The sequence below is a fragment of the Gouania willdenowi genome, chromosome 15 (assembly GCF_900634775.1).
Source record: "Gouania willdenowi chromosome 15, fGouWil2.1, whole genome shotgun sequence".
NCBI classification, from domain to species: Eukaryota; Metazoa; Chordata; class Actinopteri; order Blenniiformes; family Gobiesocidae; genus Gouania; species Gouania willdenowi.
The window spans coordinates 15,063,801-15,080,240 of NC_041058.1; the positions used below are offsets into that span (position 1 = coordinate 15,063,801).

The 16,440-nt window shown below is 39.2% G+C and overlaps 1 protein-coding gene across 6 annotated transcripts in view; it reads right to left on the reverse strand.

Moving 5' to 3' along the window:
* The window catches only part of LOC114476833 (E3 ubiquitin-protein ligase MARCH8-like), a 95,726-nt gene that overhangs the window by 29,134 nt on the left and 50,152 nt on the right, over positions 1 to 16,440 (reverse strand). The window contains exons 1-2 of one of the 6 annotated variants that reach the window (XM_028468797.1): positions 8,944 to 9,017; positions 8,593 to 8,829 (exon numbers count right to left, since the gene is read on the reverse strand). The exons of the other annotated variants lie outside the window; for them this stretch is intronic. Coding sequence (XP_028324598.1) covers positions 8,593 to 8,622 — 30 coding nt within the window. The 5' untranslated portion in view covers positions 8,623 to 8,829; positions 8,944 to 9,017. Of the gene's footprint in view, positions 1 to 8,592; positions 8,830 to 8,943; positions 9,018 to 16,440 lie in introns of those variants that run through there. 6 annotated transcript variants of the gene reach the window in all.

Below are 16,440 nucleotides of genomic sequence, written 5' to 3' on the forward strand. Positions count from 1 at the left end.
AAACATTACATTTGTGTAAGTCTACAGATTCAAAGGACAAAGCAGCCACTAAAGGCATCAACCTGAACAGGACTGAGCTTAGATATTTCAATCTATTAGCAATAAAAAAAAATGTTCTGCTTTTCAAGCAAGCGATTAATCAAAAAAACACAGACAGTTCAAATAAAAAAGACTATTAATGCACCAACAGTACACTCCCTCAATACTTGATCACTGTGACCAAGTCTCTGTGTACTGTTTTAAGTAATTGAAATGGCAGCGACCGTGAGGGTAGTAAAATCCCTACATTATTCTATTAGTTCTTAATCCCAGATGGTTCACTATTGTTGGTAAATTTTTCAAAACCCATACATTTCTTACAAATATTTATCCTAAATACATCCTGAAAACTGTATTTCTATTATTTGCAAATTCAGATAAGTCCCCCCCCCCCCCCCCCCACCAACATTAAATAGAAACCGACTAATCCAATTTCAACATTTGGAACCAATGGAGAGAAAACATTTTACACTGATACTTTTCTTATCATCTAAGACAAAAATATTGGAGACATTAAATAAATGACATTTAGTAGAGAGAGTAGGAATAATTAAATTAGTTTGATTAATTTACAAAGTGATCTCTGTCTGTGTGTGTGTGTGTGTGTGTGCGTGCGTGCGTGCGTCACTTGTTTTTTCTTTTTTACATTAATTACATCTCCAAGTGACCTCTTGGTGCTGCCAAACGCTTCCATTTAGCAGAAGCTCTACTCGATGCTTTACTAATCATCACAGCTTCATGGACAGACACATAAGCAGTGCGAGGGTAAAGGTACATATAGGATCCTTCAAAGCACATAAATTACACATGACACGTACACCTGCAACATTTATGTTGACATTTTGTCATAATAACGCTTCACAATTTGTGGCATTTTGGGGTTGAGTCCACATAGAGACATGAAAGCTGTGGAAATTGTCATATTAACTTTTTATTGTAAATCTAAATCCAAAGACAAAAACTTTACAATAGGATGAAGATTCACAAAAGGCATAAAAACTAGACAACCTATTGTGTGACAACTGCTGAGACCCAGAGAACCTGTAGCCTGCCTAGCAACCAATATAAATGCAGCAACAAAAAAGAATAGTGTAACACAACACTGTCCAGAAAACTAAACCTATTCTGTTCTACAAGGAGATAAACCGAATTTAACATTAGCTCTCATGTTAGCCACAGCTTATTGTTTTGACGGCAACACCATCACTGACAAAGCTAAATGCTTTATTTTTTTCTTTCTTTTAATAATCGTACATCCACACAACCGTAGCCATGCATCACTAGACAATGTACAGTGCACATGCAAAATGTCAATTTATGTACGCATGAAGCATGAGGACCTGTTAGCTTTTTATCTCTTTGTATTGTATCTAAATCTACCAACAACTTTCCCTCAGTTTGTGTCTCTTTAGGTGCTTTAACAATCTTTGAATGACTCCTGGACATCTTGGAGTGTCTTCACAGGAGTTTTGGAACTTTTGGTAAAACTACCCTCAAACTCGTAGGAAATAATAGCCAAAGGCATGAATAGTCACATTTAGCATCCTGAAACTGAACCAGGAGGCCTTTGAACCTTTGGATCCCTGAGATTGTGCCTAGTGGTCCACTCAGGAATCCTTACACGCGTTGTACCTCAAGCTGCATGTCTAATAGTTTTAACAGCCACCAATGCTGAAACCAATGTATGTATACTCTTTTTTATGATCATCAAGCAAAATACAAAACCTCAAAGAACTTAATATAAATAGTAAAAACAAATCTCTTTCACAAACAATAAAACGGCAAAGCCTGAAAACACAATCCCCCACCAAATCAGTTTAGCAGTCCAAGCATGAAATGAATTTTTGAAAAACTTTATCCCAAGGGTCTAATAATCAAAAATAGACAATTTTCTTGAAGCAGACAATCCTAAGAGGCCAAGAGGCTTCTATATGCTCAGAAAAGCTCAACATTAAAGATTTTAAAATGGTTTCTACAACACAGAGAAGCACTTGCAGTCATCTGTGGGTGGACAGCTGGCAGAAAAAAGACGAAGGATGAATCTTTGTCGCTATTCCCTCCAATGACGCCCAGAAAAAAAATTAAAAAAACATGTGCATTAAAGAAAAGCTGGAACTAAAAAAAAAAAAAGGTCAAACTAAATATTTGTGTTACCTTGTAATAGCTTTTTTTTTAGATAAGCATTCAAAAGACGTCTTTCCTTGACACAAATAACTGAGATTCTTCAGTGTTGCCTGAAGTCAGAAGAGAAAGCCCTAAGAAAAGAATCATAATTGAAATGTCAGCAGTGTGGAGAAGGCCATTAAAAAAAAAAAAAAAACACAAATGGAAATGATGAGTGGCATGCAAACAATCATGTAAATAATTCCTGGGTGGCAAACATCAAATTTCCTCTGTGGTCACACTCACACGTCGACACGTCGCCTCCATATCCAGTTTTTATGTTAAAAAAGGAATGTAATAGGGAGGAGAAGTCGGTCACTAAATTGTTTTCTTTGACCGTTTGTGATGAGTAGCTGTTAAGGAGACTTTAGGGATACAGTGAACGGGCAGAGGGCGACTATTGGACAATAAAAACTGAGTCTGTAGGGAATAAACTATGTGCTTCTGTTATACAAAAAAAGGACAGCAACTTAAAAAAGGGCCAAACTGCAGGTGTGTGATTGTATTAGGGTAAACCTGCATTGTACCATAGTGCTTCTCAAAATGTGTGCGCCCCCTGGGGGGAATGGAGGTATGAGAGGTGGGGCGCGACAAATGGGAGGACATTTTACATTTTAAGCCAATCTTATTTAAAAACATTCTTCACTGACAATAAAGATCATTGACACTAAACAAAAATGCCAACACGCAAAGAAAGTAATAATGAGAAACCTAAAAATGTAGCAGAAATTAAAAGAGCATTAAATCATTAGACTGCATTAGATATGGATCGGGAAAAAAATGTAACGTAGAACTAAAGTGTCAAAATATTGATTTACGTTGGCATGTACTTCACATGGAGTGGAACAATAAACAAACTTTCAATAGATGATTAAAAAAATTATTTCCTTTTTTGGTTTTCCTAATCTTTTTGTTACAGATTGCAAACTATTTCTTTTTTTACTGCTGCACTTTACATTTTTAATTTTAATGCAGGTGATTAGTTTAGTTTTTGATGTATTATGAAATTAATTTCATACGTGCACTGAATTTCTGCTTCTTGGCACAGATTGCAAACAATGTTTCGAGGCAGGTGATTAGTTAAATGTTTAAAATTTTAGTTGAATGAATTTGAAATCGTGTTTTGTCAGGATTATTTGGGGGGCTGGGGGGGGGACACTGGTGGGGCTTGAAAGTTCATAGTCCTTCAAAGTGGGGAATACCCATAAAAGGTTGGGAACCATTGTACTGAGGTGACCTGAGGCAGGAAAGCAACACACCCAGACTTTGCGCATGCATTTATCTGTCTTTGCTCTCGTTGGCTAGATTTAGAGCTTTTCGTTTGCCTCGCAATCGTCTCCACATCGCCACAAACTTCTGTTGCAACAATTAATTCAAGCGTTAATACAGTACATCCATAATTGGAAAACGGGGGATAGTGACCATGAAAGCAGGTCAGATTACAAAGAGCTGTTCCTAAAGAGGCAGAGGGTCACTGCCTACTAAACAGAGGAGCTGCAGAGATGCAGTGAAATACTGCGACTCCACAGTAAAGTTGAATTTTATCCTTTGCAGCAGCTGACCTTCTGACATCAGTCATCATTCAAACCCTTTATGGATAAAAGATGTTACAGATTACTGTACTAGTGAGCCACAGTAAGGTTGGAATGATTTGACTACTAAACCGCTTACAAAAACCAGTTGACGCACTGTTTAATTAGTGTTACCGGAGTCGCTGGGTCTCATTTTTGGTACTCTGGGTGGAGTGCACTGTTAAATTGTGGTTGGGACAAGCCTCCAACAGACCAGTGTTAAAACTTACTGTAGCTACAAGCAATGCACATTATCACAGGCTGAAAATGTCAAATTTAAGTTGTTGTGTTTTACTTTTTAAGTTAAATTTATCTTTAGATAAATTATAATAAAAGAGAAACTCTGACCATTGCTCCCAATAAAAAGATCCCCCTGACCAAGAACTCCCTTGGTGCTCTGGACTCATCTGTGAAAACCAGCCTTAATCAGCCTTTAATCAGTCAATGTCTTTGGAGAGTCACTGACCAAAAACTGTTTTTATCACCTGAGAAATATCTGTAAAGTGAGGAATTTGTTGTCAAAAATCGGATATCAAAATGATAATCCACACGTTTATCTTGTCTAGTATTGATTATTGTAATTTTGTTTTCACTTGTTTCAAACAAGTCGACTCTAAACAGACTTTAGATTGTACAAAATGCTGCTGCCAGACTTTTAAATGGTGCACCCAGAACAGCCCACATTACCCCCCCATTCTATCAAGTTTTCACTGGCTTCCAGTCAAATTTCGCATCAAGTTTAAAATTTTAGTCATGACTTTCCGTGCGTTGTATGGTCAGGCTCCTCAGTATATCGCTGATTTGGTGTGCCCCTACACTTCAGGGTGCACCCTTCGGGTCTCCTAAAGACCCCCAAAACTAATTTTAAAACCCGGGGAGATCTGACATTCCAGGCTGTAGCCCCCAGACTCTGAAAAAACTGGCACTAGTGTCTCCGTGAGCTTGACTGTGTGGACTCTTTTAAAAAGCATTTGAAAATTTCGCTTTTCAGAAAAGCTTTTGGTTAATGGATTTTTTAAATTTTGTTATCCATTTCATGATGTTGCTCCTGTTTTTTTTTTTTTTTTTAACTCACCTATGCTTTGTACAGCACTTAGCGATTTTTATTTGTGAAAAGGGCTTTATGAATAAAGTTTACTTACTTACTTAAATGTCATTTTTTTAAGGTTGAACTTGAGGGAAGAAGTTTTGCTTTACCCCAATTTAGCAATGTAGCTGAGTTTATTTAGCCAATGATGTTTACTAGGCCTTTATTCAAGTAAGAAATGTGAAATTATTTTGTTAGATTATTTTGTTGATTTGTTTCATTTAATAAAAATAGCACAATGGGATTTTTGTGTCACATCAATCTGTTTATTATGACATAAGATCAAGAGCAGAAAGACTCCAAATGTGTGATTTCTCTTAAATGTTTAATCTGTTAAATAATGGATAGAATAATCAACCACTACAACAGTCGTTTACTGCAGCTTCTGTCTACAGTGTTTTTAGTAAATCTGCTGTCCTTTCATTATAATTCTCTCAAAAAAAACAACTGAGTAGAGAAAACAGTGGATAGAAGTCAACTTCAAGAACAACCATTCAGGGAAAGTTGTTGAAATAGATGTGAAACTTGCAAAGTTCACTGGCAGCTCTAAAAATAGGAGTCCCACAACAACATGAGGCTCAAGCCCACCTAACAGCTTCTTTATAGCTCGCAGCACTTAGCAGCTACTTAGGGAAGCTTTATCCACAGCACCCCGCAGGGAGTAGAAACACCTTTAAGGCTGGCAGGCCACATCAGACCTGCTGCATCGTTTTTGTTCACAGGAAAAATAAATTAATTAATCAAAAACTAAGAAACCATGCAACCCTGAAAAAGAAGCAAACGGATTGGAAAAGGGATGGAAAACTAAAAGAATGAGACACTCTACAGTAAATTATAAAGGTGATAAGGGGACTAGAGTCTTTTAATTCCAACAGAAGAAATGCACTGTGTAGATTTGACAGAGGTTTAAAGAGTACTGATATATCCTACTCTATATTCTACTCAAGTAGAAGTACTGTTACTTGATTGAAATTGTACTCAAGTACAAGTAAAAAGTAGTGCAATTAAATCATACTTAAAGGAAAAGTTATTAGTTACTTTCACCCCACGTTTATTTTTGGTAATAAATCTTGCCATGGTTGCCTTGCATACAGTAAACATCTCATGTATAAACGTGAAAAGTAAGAGACCAAATCTTGCACAATTGGAACTTAATTTATTTTTTTACAAAGGCATCTGTATGAAATACAAGGTTTGTCAAAATGTACAATTCTTTTTAAAATAAAATAAACCAATGAATTAAATTTGAAATAAAAAAAAAAATCACATCTCAGGCTCTAAGTATAGCTAAACAATGTAATGTGTAGATTTGATAGGGGTGTAAAGAGTACTGATATGTCCTACTCAAGTAGAAGTACTTGATTGAAATTGTACTCAAGTACAAGCCATACATAAAATACTCAAATACAAGTAAGATGTGGTTCAATTAAATAGTACTCAAAGTAAAAGTTACTAGTTACTTTCACCCCCTACGTTTATTTTTGGTAATAAATCTTGCCACGGTTCCCTTGCATACAGTAAATCATGTATCAGCTTAAACAGGAAGAGATGAAATCTTGCACAATTGGAACTTAATTTATTTTCCACAAAGGCATCTGTATAAAACAAAAGGTTTGTCTAAGTGTACAATTCCTAAAATAAATAAATAACAGGGAATAGAATACATTCTCAGGCTTTAAGTATAGCTACATTTATTAACGCTAAAACTGAGAAAATAACCTCCATTCAATGCTGTTTTGGTGCCATGCATTACGTTTCTTCTGGTTGATGAACTATGATGTGATGCATTTGATTGTTGTCTGGCCATTTAATTTTTTAATAATTTCACAATGTCCGTTGATCATTTCAAAACAAAAAATATTAATTTACTCAGTAACGGTTGGGTGGAGATATGTAACGTATTATTTTGCTTCATTTAAAACAATTACTTATTTAGAAATAAACTGAAAAAAGTACAAGTGGCCATAAAAGCAACTTAATTACAGTAACGTGAGTACTTGTAATCCGTTTCTTTCACCTCTGAGATTTGAGGATGTAATAGGTTTAGGAAGACATTAAACTGAGATTGTTTTTACCAAACTGAATCATATGGTAAATGGTAAATGGACTTGATTTTATATAGCGCTTTATCCCCACACTGAAGCAGTCTCAAAGAGCTTTACATATCAGCTCATTCACCCAATCACTCTCACATTCACACACCAGTGGGACAGAACTGCCATGCAAGGCGCTAGTCGACCACTGGGAGCAACTTAGGGTTCAGTGTCTTGCCCAAGGACACTTCGACACATAGTCAGGTACTGGGATCGAACCCCTAACCTCTCGATCAGAAGACGACCCACTACCACCTGAGCCACGGTCGCCCTATGTGGCTGCTAAACAAAATATAATATCTCTGCAGATGTTCTCAATGTTTCCAACTTCTAAAAGAACATAAGTGCCAAGTCTTCAGGTTTTTAAAGAAAAAAAGAGGTACATTGGGGAACTTTACAATTAATGGGTATGGAGTCCGTGGCTCAGTAGTTTGGAGCATGATATAAATGAAGTCAATTAAAAAAGGTATTTGAGGCTTAACAGCAATTGGCATTTCTGATATCTCCCATCAGGTTTGTAAATATCATTTGCCTCCAATGTCAAATCTGTCCATCCATCTCCCCATCAGAATTGGTTTTAAGCTTCACCACGACATGTGACTGTGCTAATCTTCCCCTCCCCTCCCTCCAGCTGCAGATTTGACACAAAGCTCTCTGATCTGTTGCATCAGTCAATGATGTGATAAACTAAGCTGTGGACAGAGAGGAAAAATTATAAATTAATGTACAAGACTGTTTTGCAGAATCAAAATTGCTGCATCATTTTTTTAGTAGCTACACACTACGAAAGACAATTTCTAATCAACCGTCACACATGTAGTTTAATCAAAAATGAGTGAAACATGTCATGGTGATGCAGAGGGTTGTGCAAGTTCATGTGTATTAGACCGCAGCAGATATAGAGGAGTGCGACATCCTGTGCTCATGTGATCTTAAGGCAAAAACACCGACGACACGTGTATAGATACCAGTGACGAAATGGCACACACAGTGTTTACATGTATGTGCAGCACCCCCCACTCCCCAGAACAAAGGCCAGTGACACAGGAGAAAGTGGGTCAGCCATTCACACTAAAGAGGCGGCAGATGTTCCTCTCAACCGCACAAACACGCATGCAAACATTCACACACAGACACAAAAATGACTGTCAGAAACACACGCATGATGACACACACACATTGTGTTGTGATGAAGCTACACAAGCATCCAACTAGATTGTGATGCAGCTGCTTCTCCTGGAAGTGATCCAACACAGACTGTCTGGTAATCCTGTCCCTGTATTTACTAACTTTTCCCCTCATTTGCACACACAGAGGGACAAAAGCAACACACGGGGTTGATTGCTCTTTCATCGCTAGGTTGCTGCAGCAAAACCGCTCCACCATCACCACGGAGACGGTAGGCCTCGGCATAACAACCGCTGAATGGAAACTACAATGGGCTCATTTCCCTTTTGTTTTATTCTCTTTCCAAATGACTGAAATATGTGAACACCTGCTCTGTGCACTATGAATTAAACGTATGTTAAGCTTCACAAAAACAATGTATCGTACATCCCTGAGGGGTGAAAATAAAACCGACTGTGGCATCCTTGGTAAAATGCAGACATAAACAGGCCAGAAAAAGAATAATCTGTACCTGAATCTTCATCTTCCAGCAGGAATTCATGTCTGGGTCCTGAAGCCACCTCGCCTCCTTGTCTCTCACACACAAATGCACACATACAATCACAGACAATGGTCGCCCATGCCCTCTCTGTATATCTTTCAGATGAGATGAAATGGTGAGAGAAACTAACAGAGCAAGAGAGGGATGAGAGCAAATATGGAAGTGGTGCCGCAGCAACAATGCCAGCCCTCACCGTGGCAACAGCAGCTACACAGCACAGAAACAAAGACAAGCACAGGAGAGCAGAGGATGAGAGACAGCGGAGGGAGAGAGAACAAGTGGCTGCCCTACATTTTCTTCACTGCACGCTGACAGACATACAAACACAGGAAGAGCTGCTGCTGCTGCTTGTCGAGGGTCGCTCTCCCTCTCAGCTGCAGGAGCACACACAGACAATCCGCTACTGTAATCCCATTGGCCGGGATACCACTTCCTCCAGCTGATCTTGATGAGAAGAGGGGGGGAGGGGCAAAACTGTTGTTGAATCATTCAAGAGGGAGGAGGTGTTCTTTAAATAGGCTGCACACTGAGTTTAACCTCAAAGTACCTCCCCCACGACCCTGCTTAAGCCTGCAGTGCACAGACGCACACACATACACGCACACACAACCTCCTCCAGCAGCATCCATCTCTCTTTATAAACAAAGAATCCCCCAACAAGCCTGCTATACTACAACATCACCATCCACCAATCACAGAGGATGTTGCTGCAGTCTCCACCAATCCCTGGCAGGCAGCGAGGGATGTGAAAGATGGCCAGGGTTTATTTATTACACCCACGGCTGCATCCAAGGACATATCTATAGTTAAGCACAATATCCTATGACTAAGAAGGCTACAGTTCATTAAGAATAAGTGATTCAGAGCATTTATATAAAAACAGTATTATGATATCAGAGGACATGAGAAAGATGGCTATGGATGTAAACATCCCTAAGTCCATCACATTGTACGACATTTAACATGATTCTTATTGTGTGTGGAGGGGCAAAGATTTATTCAGAATATAAAATATAAAACTTTTTTATGGCTTAAAAATTCCTGCAGAGATGTCGGGGAGTGTTGGTAGGAAAGTAACAGTTTTCAAACGAGTTATTTTAAAAAAAACCAAAAAACTTCACACTAGTATTACTAATTACATAATTTGTCTGTCAATACCAGGTGTGATGACTGTGGTGTAATTTGACATTGTACATCGTTACTTTAGTCTGTCATCGTCTGGACGAAAGTAACACCAAGAAATACATTGTGTATATATATTACACACACAGTCACACACACAAATATATATACACACATTTTTTGTAAAAGGAAAAAAGAAAAACAACGTTGTCCAATAAGCGATTTACTCTTAATAAAAAAAGATCACTCTAATTTTGCATTGCTATAAAACATTTTTTAAAAAGAAGCAATAAAGTATATTATTATAGCATTGTTTGTTATTAGTTTGTTTTATTTATTTCTATTATTTATTTTTACAGGTTTGTCAACAGGAAATTAAACATTTGATGAAAAATGCAGCTGAATTGTCAGGGTTGGGAAAAAAGTAACAGGCTTTTTGTTGTGTTTGTGTATTTTTTTTTGTATTTTTGTAGTCATTTTGTGAATTTACAGTGCTGTTTTTTTGTATTTTTATTGGTATTTTGTGTGTTCACTTTGGGGGCCGCACAAAATTTAACCGAGGGCCATAATCAGCCCCCTGGCCACCAGTTGCCTGTGTCTGTTTGCTAATAAAGATACATTTTGAAGCCCATATTGTGTAATGTACAGAAAATTGTTAATTCTTCAGCAAGGTTGAAGCATTGTGTGTAAACAAAAAAAGTGTCCTAATTTTAAAAAAGAACAAACATTTCACTTACTAATGAGATGAGGTGGGGCTAATTTTCTCTTTTATTCCCACTGAATGGAGTCTTTTCCATTTTATTTTGTGCAACACTTTCAATGAATAGCTCTCACACAGATTAATTATAAAAACTCAGCCTTGTTACAATCGTAACATTTAAACCTTACAGTACACACAACTTCTACGGTAACAGAAATAATGAAGCAATTTATTCTCAAGAAAGACAAATTTGTGCAGCTAAAGCAATGAACTCATTTTTGCTGCAGTAGTTACATATTCAACATGAAATTGTCATTTTCACAAGCACACACTGTTCTCAGTGGTGGGTGTAATCCACAATTTAGTGTTATCAACACATATGCCATGAAATGCCTTCCTGTCAAAGGAGGTGGTTTTTGTGACCTTCCTGATACCAGGCCTTCGCTTTGTGGAAGAATACACTTTCACTTCACTATCAGCCACTTTGTGTTGGTCGGCTTCATTGCTAGACAAGTGAAAGTTTGTAAATGTTCAAATAGATCACTCATTACTGCCACATTATTAGGGTAGGCGTGCAATGCATTGCTACCAAATGACTGATAAAAGTTTGTTAATGTATGTTTTTATCCTCACTTTTAACACTTCAAACATGCCTTTTTTTATTTTGGATGTTTTAAGTTTAGAGGGGGGCAAAGCCTTCACCAATTTAATGTGGCTTAACACGTGAGCGGATTTAAGCTGCTTTGACATTTTACCAACAGAAAAACAAAACATAAAACTAATTAGACTCAGAGTTTCTCTGAAGACAGCTCACAGCAGATTATTGTCATATTTAGAATAGAGAGACAGTTATTGTTAAATTCACAATAATAAGCTATATTTTTACATGGTACACAGAAGTACAACACATTCATGATTCAGTTCATATTCCTGCACTTTAACCTACATAAAATGCCACCCTAAAACAGCTGTGATGCATGATCCTTTTCATTATCTTTATGTACGTCTATCCAGGAGAAAACTAGTTCTATTAAGTAAAACAAGTACCAGTATTTCTAAAATGAACACAGTGAATTTAGATGCAGACAGAGGCTTTGGTAAATAATGAGGCAACCACGAGCAACAAGAAAGATGCTGTTCTCTCCGAGTGTGCAGAGGTTTTTAAACTACCTCATGAATCCAGTCAGACAGGCTCAGGCCATTTTAGATTTTATCACAGAAGATTTGACCATGGAGCATAACCACCAGGCAATGTTAAGTAGAGGTGGCATAATGTCAAACATGCAAAGCATTTCGTCACTTTGCAAAAATATGATTAACTGCAGTGACCACAGTTTGAGTCACTCAAAGACATATGAACATGAAGGAAAATGATCTCAAAATCAACAATCAAACTACTGATACTTGGGTATCACGATGTCAAAAGAAAGATTTCTAATAAAGTTCTGTAAATCACAAGCATTCTTTGTATGAGCCACTTGCTAAATATTCAGTAACATTTGATATACATAGATTTGCTTATGTAGAAAGAATGTTAGTGCTTTAACATTATTCAGGATGATATGGTTTACTAGCCATAATTCACATTTTAACTCTTAAGGATACTTTGAGGAAAAGAGTACAAGAGCTTGCACAGCAGAAAGTCTAGTGTGATATTTAGCAACTGTACACGATTTAAGTGCTTCTTTAAAAGAAAAATTAACATGTACAGTTTCACATTATTTGCTGACTTGAATTTAAACTCATATTGATGATTTACCCAATGAATATGTAACTAACTTCAAGTTCAAACAATAATCAAGACTTTAGGCAACAGAATTATTCAAGTCGACTGCATTAAACTGAAATTAATATGGTTTACAGATAATATCTGAGCCAAGAACAAACAGGAACAGGTTTCATTTGCTGCCGTTCAGACAAGGTAAAAAAAGTGAGGTCAAGAAAAAGTCAAAGGTTTAGGACAAAACTGTGAGGAGAGGAAAAGACAGAAAGAAAGAGAATACAATGGGATCTCTTGACAGTTACTTTTTCTGATGAAGCGGAAACAGCAGATATCCTACTGGGCGTGAAATTAAGCTATAATAGCTTTTACAGTTCATATTCAAATAGAGTCATGCTTACTGAAAACTATAACTGGACAGCTTGTGTGCCAGTTGCATCAATCACATTTTCCACCAATTAAAGAGCGGTAGACAAGGGCAATGAGAGGGTCATGAGGAAAGGGAAAGATGGACAGAAGTAAAAATCTACTTCCAGAGTTTCTTTGCTTGCCTGATCCAGTGATGTTTCTCACTTCCTGTGATCCATTACAGCAGGGGTGCTCACACTGTTAAGGCTCTCAAGCTACTTTCACCACTGACGGCTCTTCATGAATCCTCCTACCCCTGTAATTGGCAGGGAGGTTTGGGATTGGAAGAGATCAGAGGCTGAATCAGAGGGTCTTAACCTTGAGCTCGATTTTGGCAGCCACGATTAAATTAACCTGATCGTCAGTGATTCTTACATTTAAAATGCAGGCTATACAGCATATCTTTTATAAAGATATATATATATATATATATATATTTTTTTTTACTAAGCAACATACGTACAAGATAATGTTGAAGACAACAGTGTAAGACCCCAAAAAGTCACCAAAAATGATATTTACAAATATTTACAAATCCTTTGCTATACTTGTTTAAAGCTTTTCTTTTGCACTCTAAACTGTTCACATATTGTTTGTTAAAAAGTAGTTAAATACAAATACTGTTTACCCTAACAGGACAAAAAAAAAAAAAATCCTGATTAAAATATTGATCAAAGTAATCGTAATCATTTTGGCCATAATCGTGCAGCTCTAAAACAAACTATATAAAGTATATCAAGCAAGAATATAGCCTTTCATTTTCAGCAAAGCAGAACCAAACCAAATCATCTCACAGTTCAAATCAACCAAACACATGGTAAGTTCATGACAGACCAATGTTAAAGAGTTGAATCTTTCCACTGAATCAGAACTCACAAATGCCGAGCTTGTCTGTATTAACCCAAATCGTAAAAGAGGCTACAGTTCATACACCAGGGATGTCAAGTAAGGAAAACACATCAATGATAGAATTTAACAAAGGAAAACAAGCAGCACTCAAACCATCAGGTTAACAGACCATGGTGTATATGCGCCTTATCATGGGGTTATAAAGCGGGTGAGCAGTAGGCACAGGGTATCATAAGACTCAAATGTTTTAGAAAACCTCCACAGTCTTCCCCATAAATGCATTGTTTGATTTTAAGACGCTGCTTTGGTTTAAGCACTGGTATGACCAGGATGGGGGAGATTTTTCTGCTTAGTGGTGGTTGTTAAATAGCTTGGTGCACTAGTGCCACAGTTTGCTGAGAAGCTAAATTATTACCAAAGGTTAACATGTGAGATGTTATGTCCTCATCACATATGATGTCTCGCAGCTCACGAGCAGGATCGACATCCAATTTCCCTGCGATTGGGATACCAGTTATTAGCATTTACTTTGTAAATCTCTGTGATGCAACAGTAAGTCATAGACTTTTGCATGGATTTTGCACTTATTTTGCCAAAATGTCAAGCGGGACTAGTGCAGCAGTAGCACAGCCGCAGGCCAAAGCAATCAGTTCTTCCTATAATAAGAGGCTGACTGTGCCAAATTTATTAATTTGCAGTTCTCTATATAGATCATAATTATCCCATAACTGAAAGATTGAGTGAAAATTGCTATAAAAAACAGGATTAAAGTGAAAATTACTTTAAAGTCAATCATTTCAAGAGGCTTTTTCAGTCCGAGCTACAGGGACAGAAATGTGGAGTGTGGATGAAGGAAGAGAACTCCTTACACACATGGCATTCAGATGCATAGCACAAAAAGTTAATAGTTAAAGAGTAACTAAACCCTAAAACCACTTTTTTATGCTGAATACAAATGTTTTTGGGTATGAAGTAGTACTGTTGACTGATCCTGGTCCAACTCTCAACCTTTTACTCAAAGTATTTCAATTTGGCATATTTCGCTGTAAAATGTCAGAGTGAGATTTTTGCTATTGGCTGAGAACAAGTTCGTGTGACTTTTTGGGACCATCTTGCGTCATAAATAAGCACTGTTATCCCCACCCCTTTTATAAAAACTAGCATTTGTGGGCTTTACGATCTGTTGTGAGTAGGTTGGATTGAGAGAAGAGTGAACAGAGAGGAATATTGAGTAATGAGCAGCCAGTTAGCATATATTGTTCATTTGAGATTTTATAGCATGGGCATGTCTTAACTGCTCCAGGAGCCCCGCCCATTATCAAGGCACTTTTGGAATTTCCCTTCTAGAGGCAGGTGAGGAGAAAGCAAGGGTTCAGTTACTCTAAAGATGTGGGGCACCCGAATTGGAAAAAGTTTAAGAAAAGTGAAAATAAAATAGAACTACACCAACTCTAAACTGCAGTTCTATTTCATAATATTTCGTGAGATGTCTCACTATAGAATACACACTCCATGTAGCCCTCAGGGAGGGCAGATGTACAGTTCCTCATTCAAACACCTTTTCTTTCTCTCATGCGCATCTCACGTTCTTATCAGCTAAACTGTCCACAGATTGATTCCTTTGGGTTTTCTGGTCACTGGGCGCTGGTAAGTATAAACGCATTGCGTGGACCATGACAAGTCGAGAAGCAACCGGCACCTACCTTGCTCTGCTCTGTGGGTGCTGCTCCTTCACAGGTAAGTGAAATTCAGAGCCCCAGCTCTCGCTGTCGGCTCTCCGCCAACATTTTCGCTTCGGCGCACGTTGGTCCTTGAACGGCTCTCTCACTCACGGTGTCCGTTAGCCGCTACCAGCTCTGCACCGACAGGTCCAGAGCTCCCAGACATCACCACTTGATGCCTCCATGCTCGTGTGTGCTGTCCTTCACTGCCGCAAGACGTGAAAACCCCGAGCCTCAGCTCCGGCTGACTGCTCCTTCCAACGTTGCCGCACCTTGGCCTCCAGCAGCCTCTCACTCCTGTGCCACAAGGCCAAAGCTTACGGACCCCAGCACATCTGTTGCCATCCCAGACCACGGCTCTCGACACCTTTCGGGCTCTCGCGCACGTAGGTCTCTCTCCTGAGCCTTCACCACCATGTAAGGCCTGGTTCCAGCTCCGTACTACGGTACCCAAGCTCCCGAAATCCAACTGCCGTCCAAAAAGAGTCAACGCTGCCCCCGACATCTCAGGCTTCCGATACACGTTGTCCTGCTAGCACCTGCGTTAGCCGGCATGTGGTAGCATAAAAGCTAATCCACCTGCTCTTCCTGCCTGCGTCAAGCGGCGATAGAAACCAAGGCTCCTCTCACCGAGAAAACGAGTTGCACTGAGGCTCGCTGCACAGCGTTCGATGCACACAACCTCTGCCATAGGCCGGCGCATCTGATGTCCGTCCAGGCCCCCCTTCATCCTCCTCACGGCGCTTGTGCCGCAGCGAGCATAGAGAACAAGGCTCTTATGGCCTCTGCTGCTGCCCATGGCCCCAGCTGGGGCTCCCAGCAGCCTGCTGCCTTTGTTGCCTCTCAGGAGGAGGAGGAGGTTGCCACACCTTTCTCCTCTCTCCCAAGCTTGGACACCGTGGAGCTGTGCAGGCCCGCAGTGATGTGCCTCTCCATCCTGTGATCCACCATTGTAACGGAGGCCACTAGGTCCCGCGATGCGAGTAAGAATCCCACCTCCGAGGGTACGCCGGGATAAATCCTCTCCATTCCCCCTTAGCTGTTGCTGGAAGTGGCGCATCCATGGAAGGACCGCCCTTTCAGTGGAAAGTCTCATGTGACGGTCTCATCCACCCTCGACTGTGAGAATGTGGAGAGCCTCGGGCTGCTCAGAATGCCGACTGTGGAGCCGCTAATTGTGGCTCACCTGTTGCCACGCCAGCCTGCTCCGTCTCCCTAGACACCCATGCGACTGACTGGGACGGACTGTCTTCAGTCGGACCCATCGAGCAGGGCATATGCTGCAGCTTTCCAAGCTG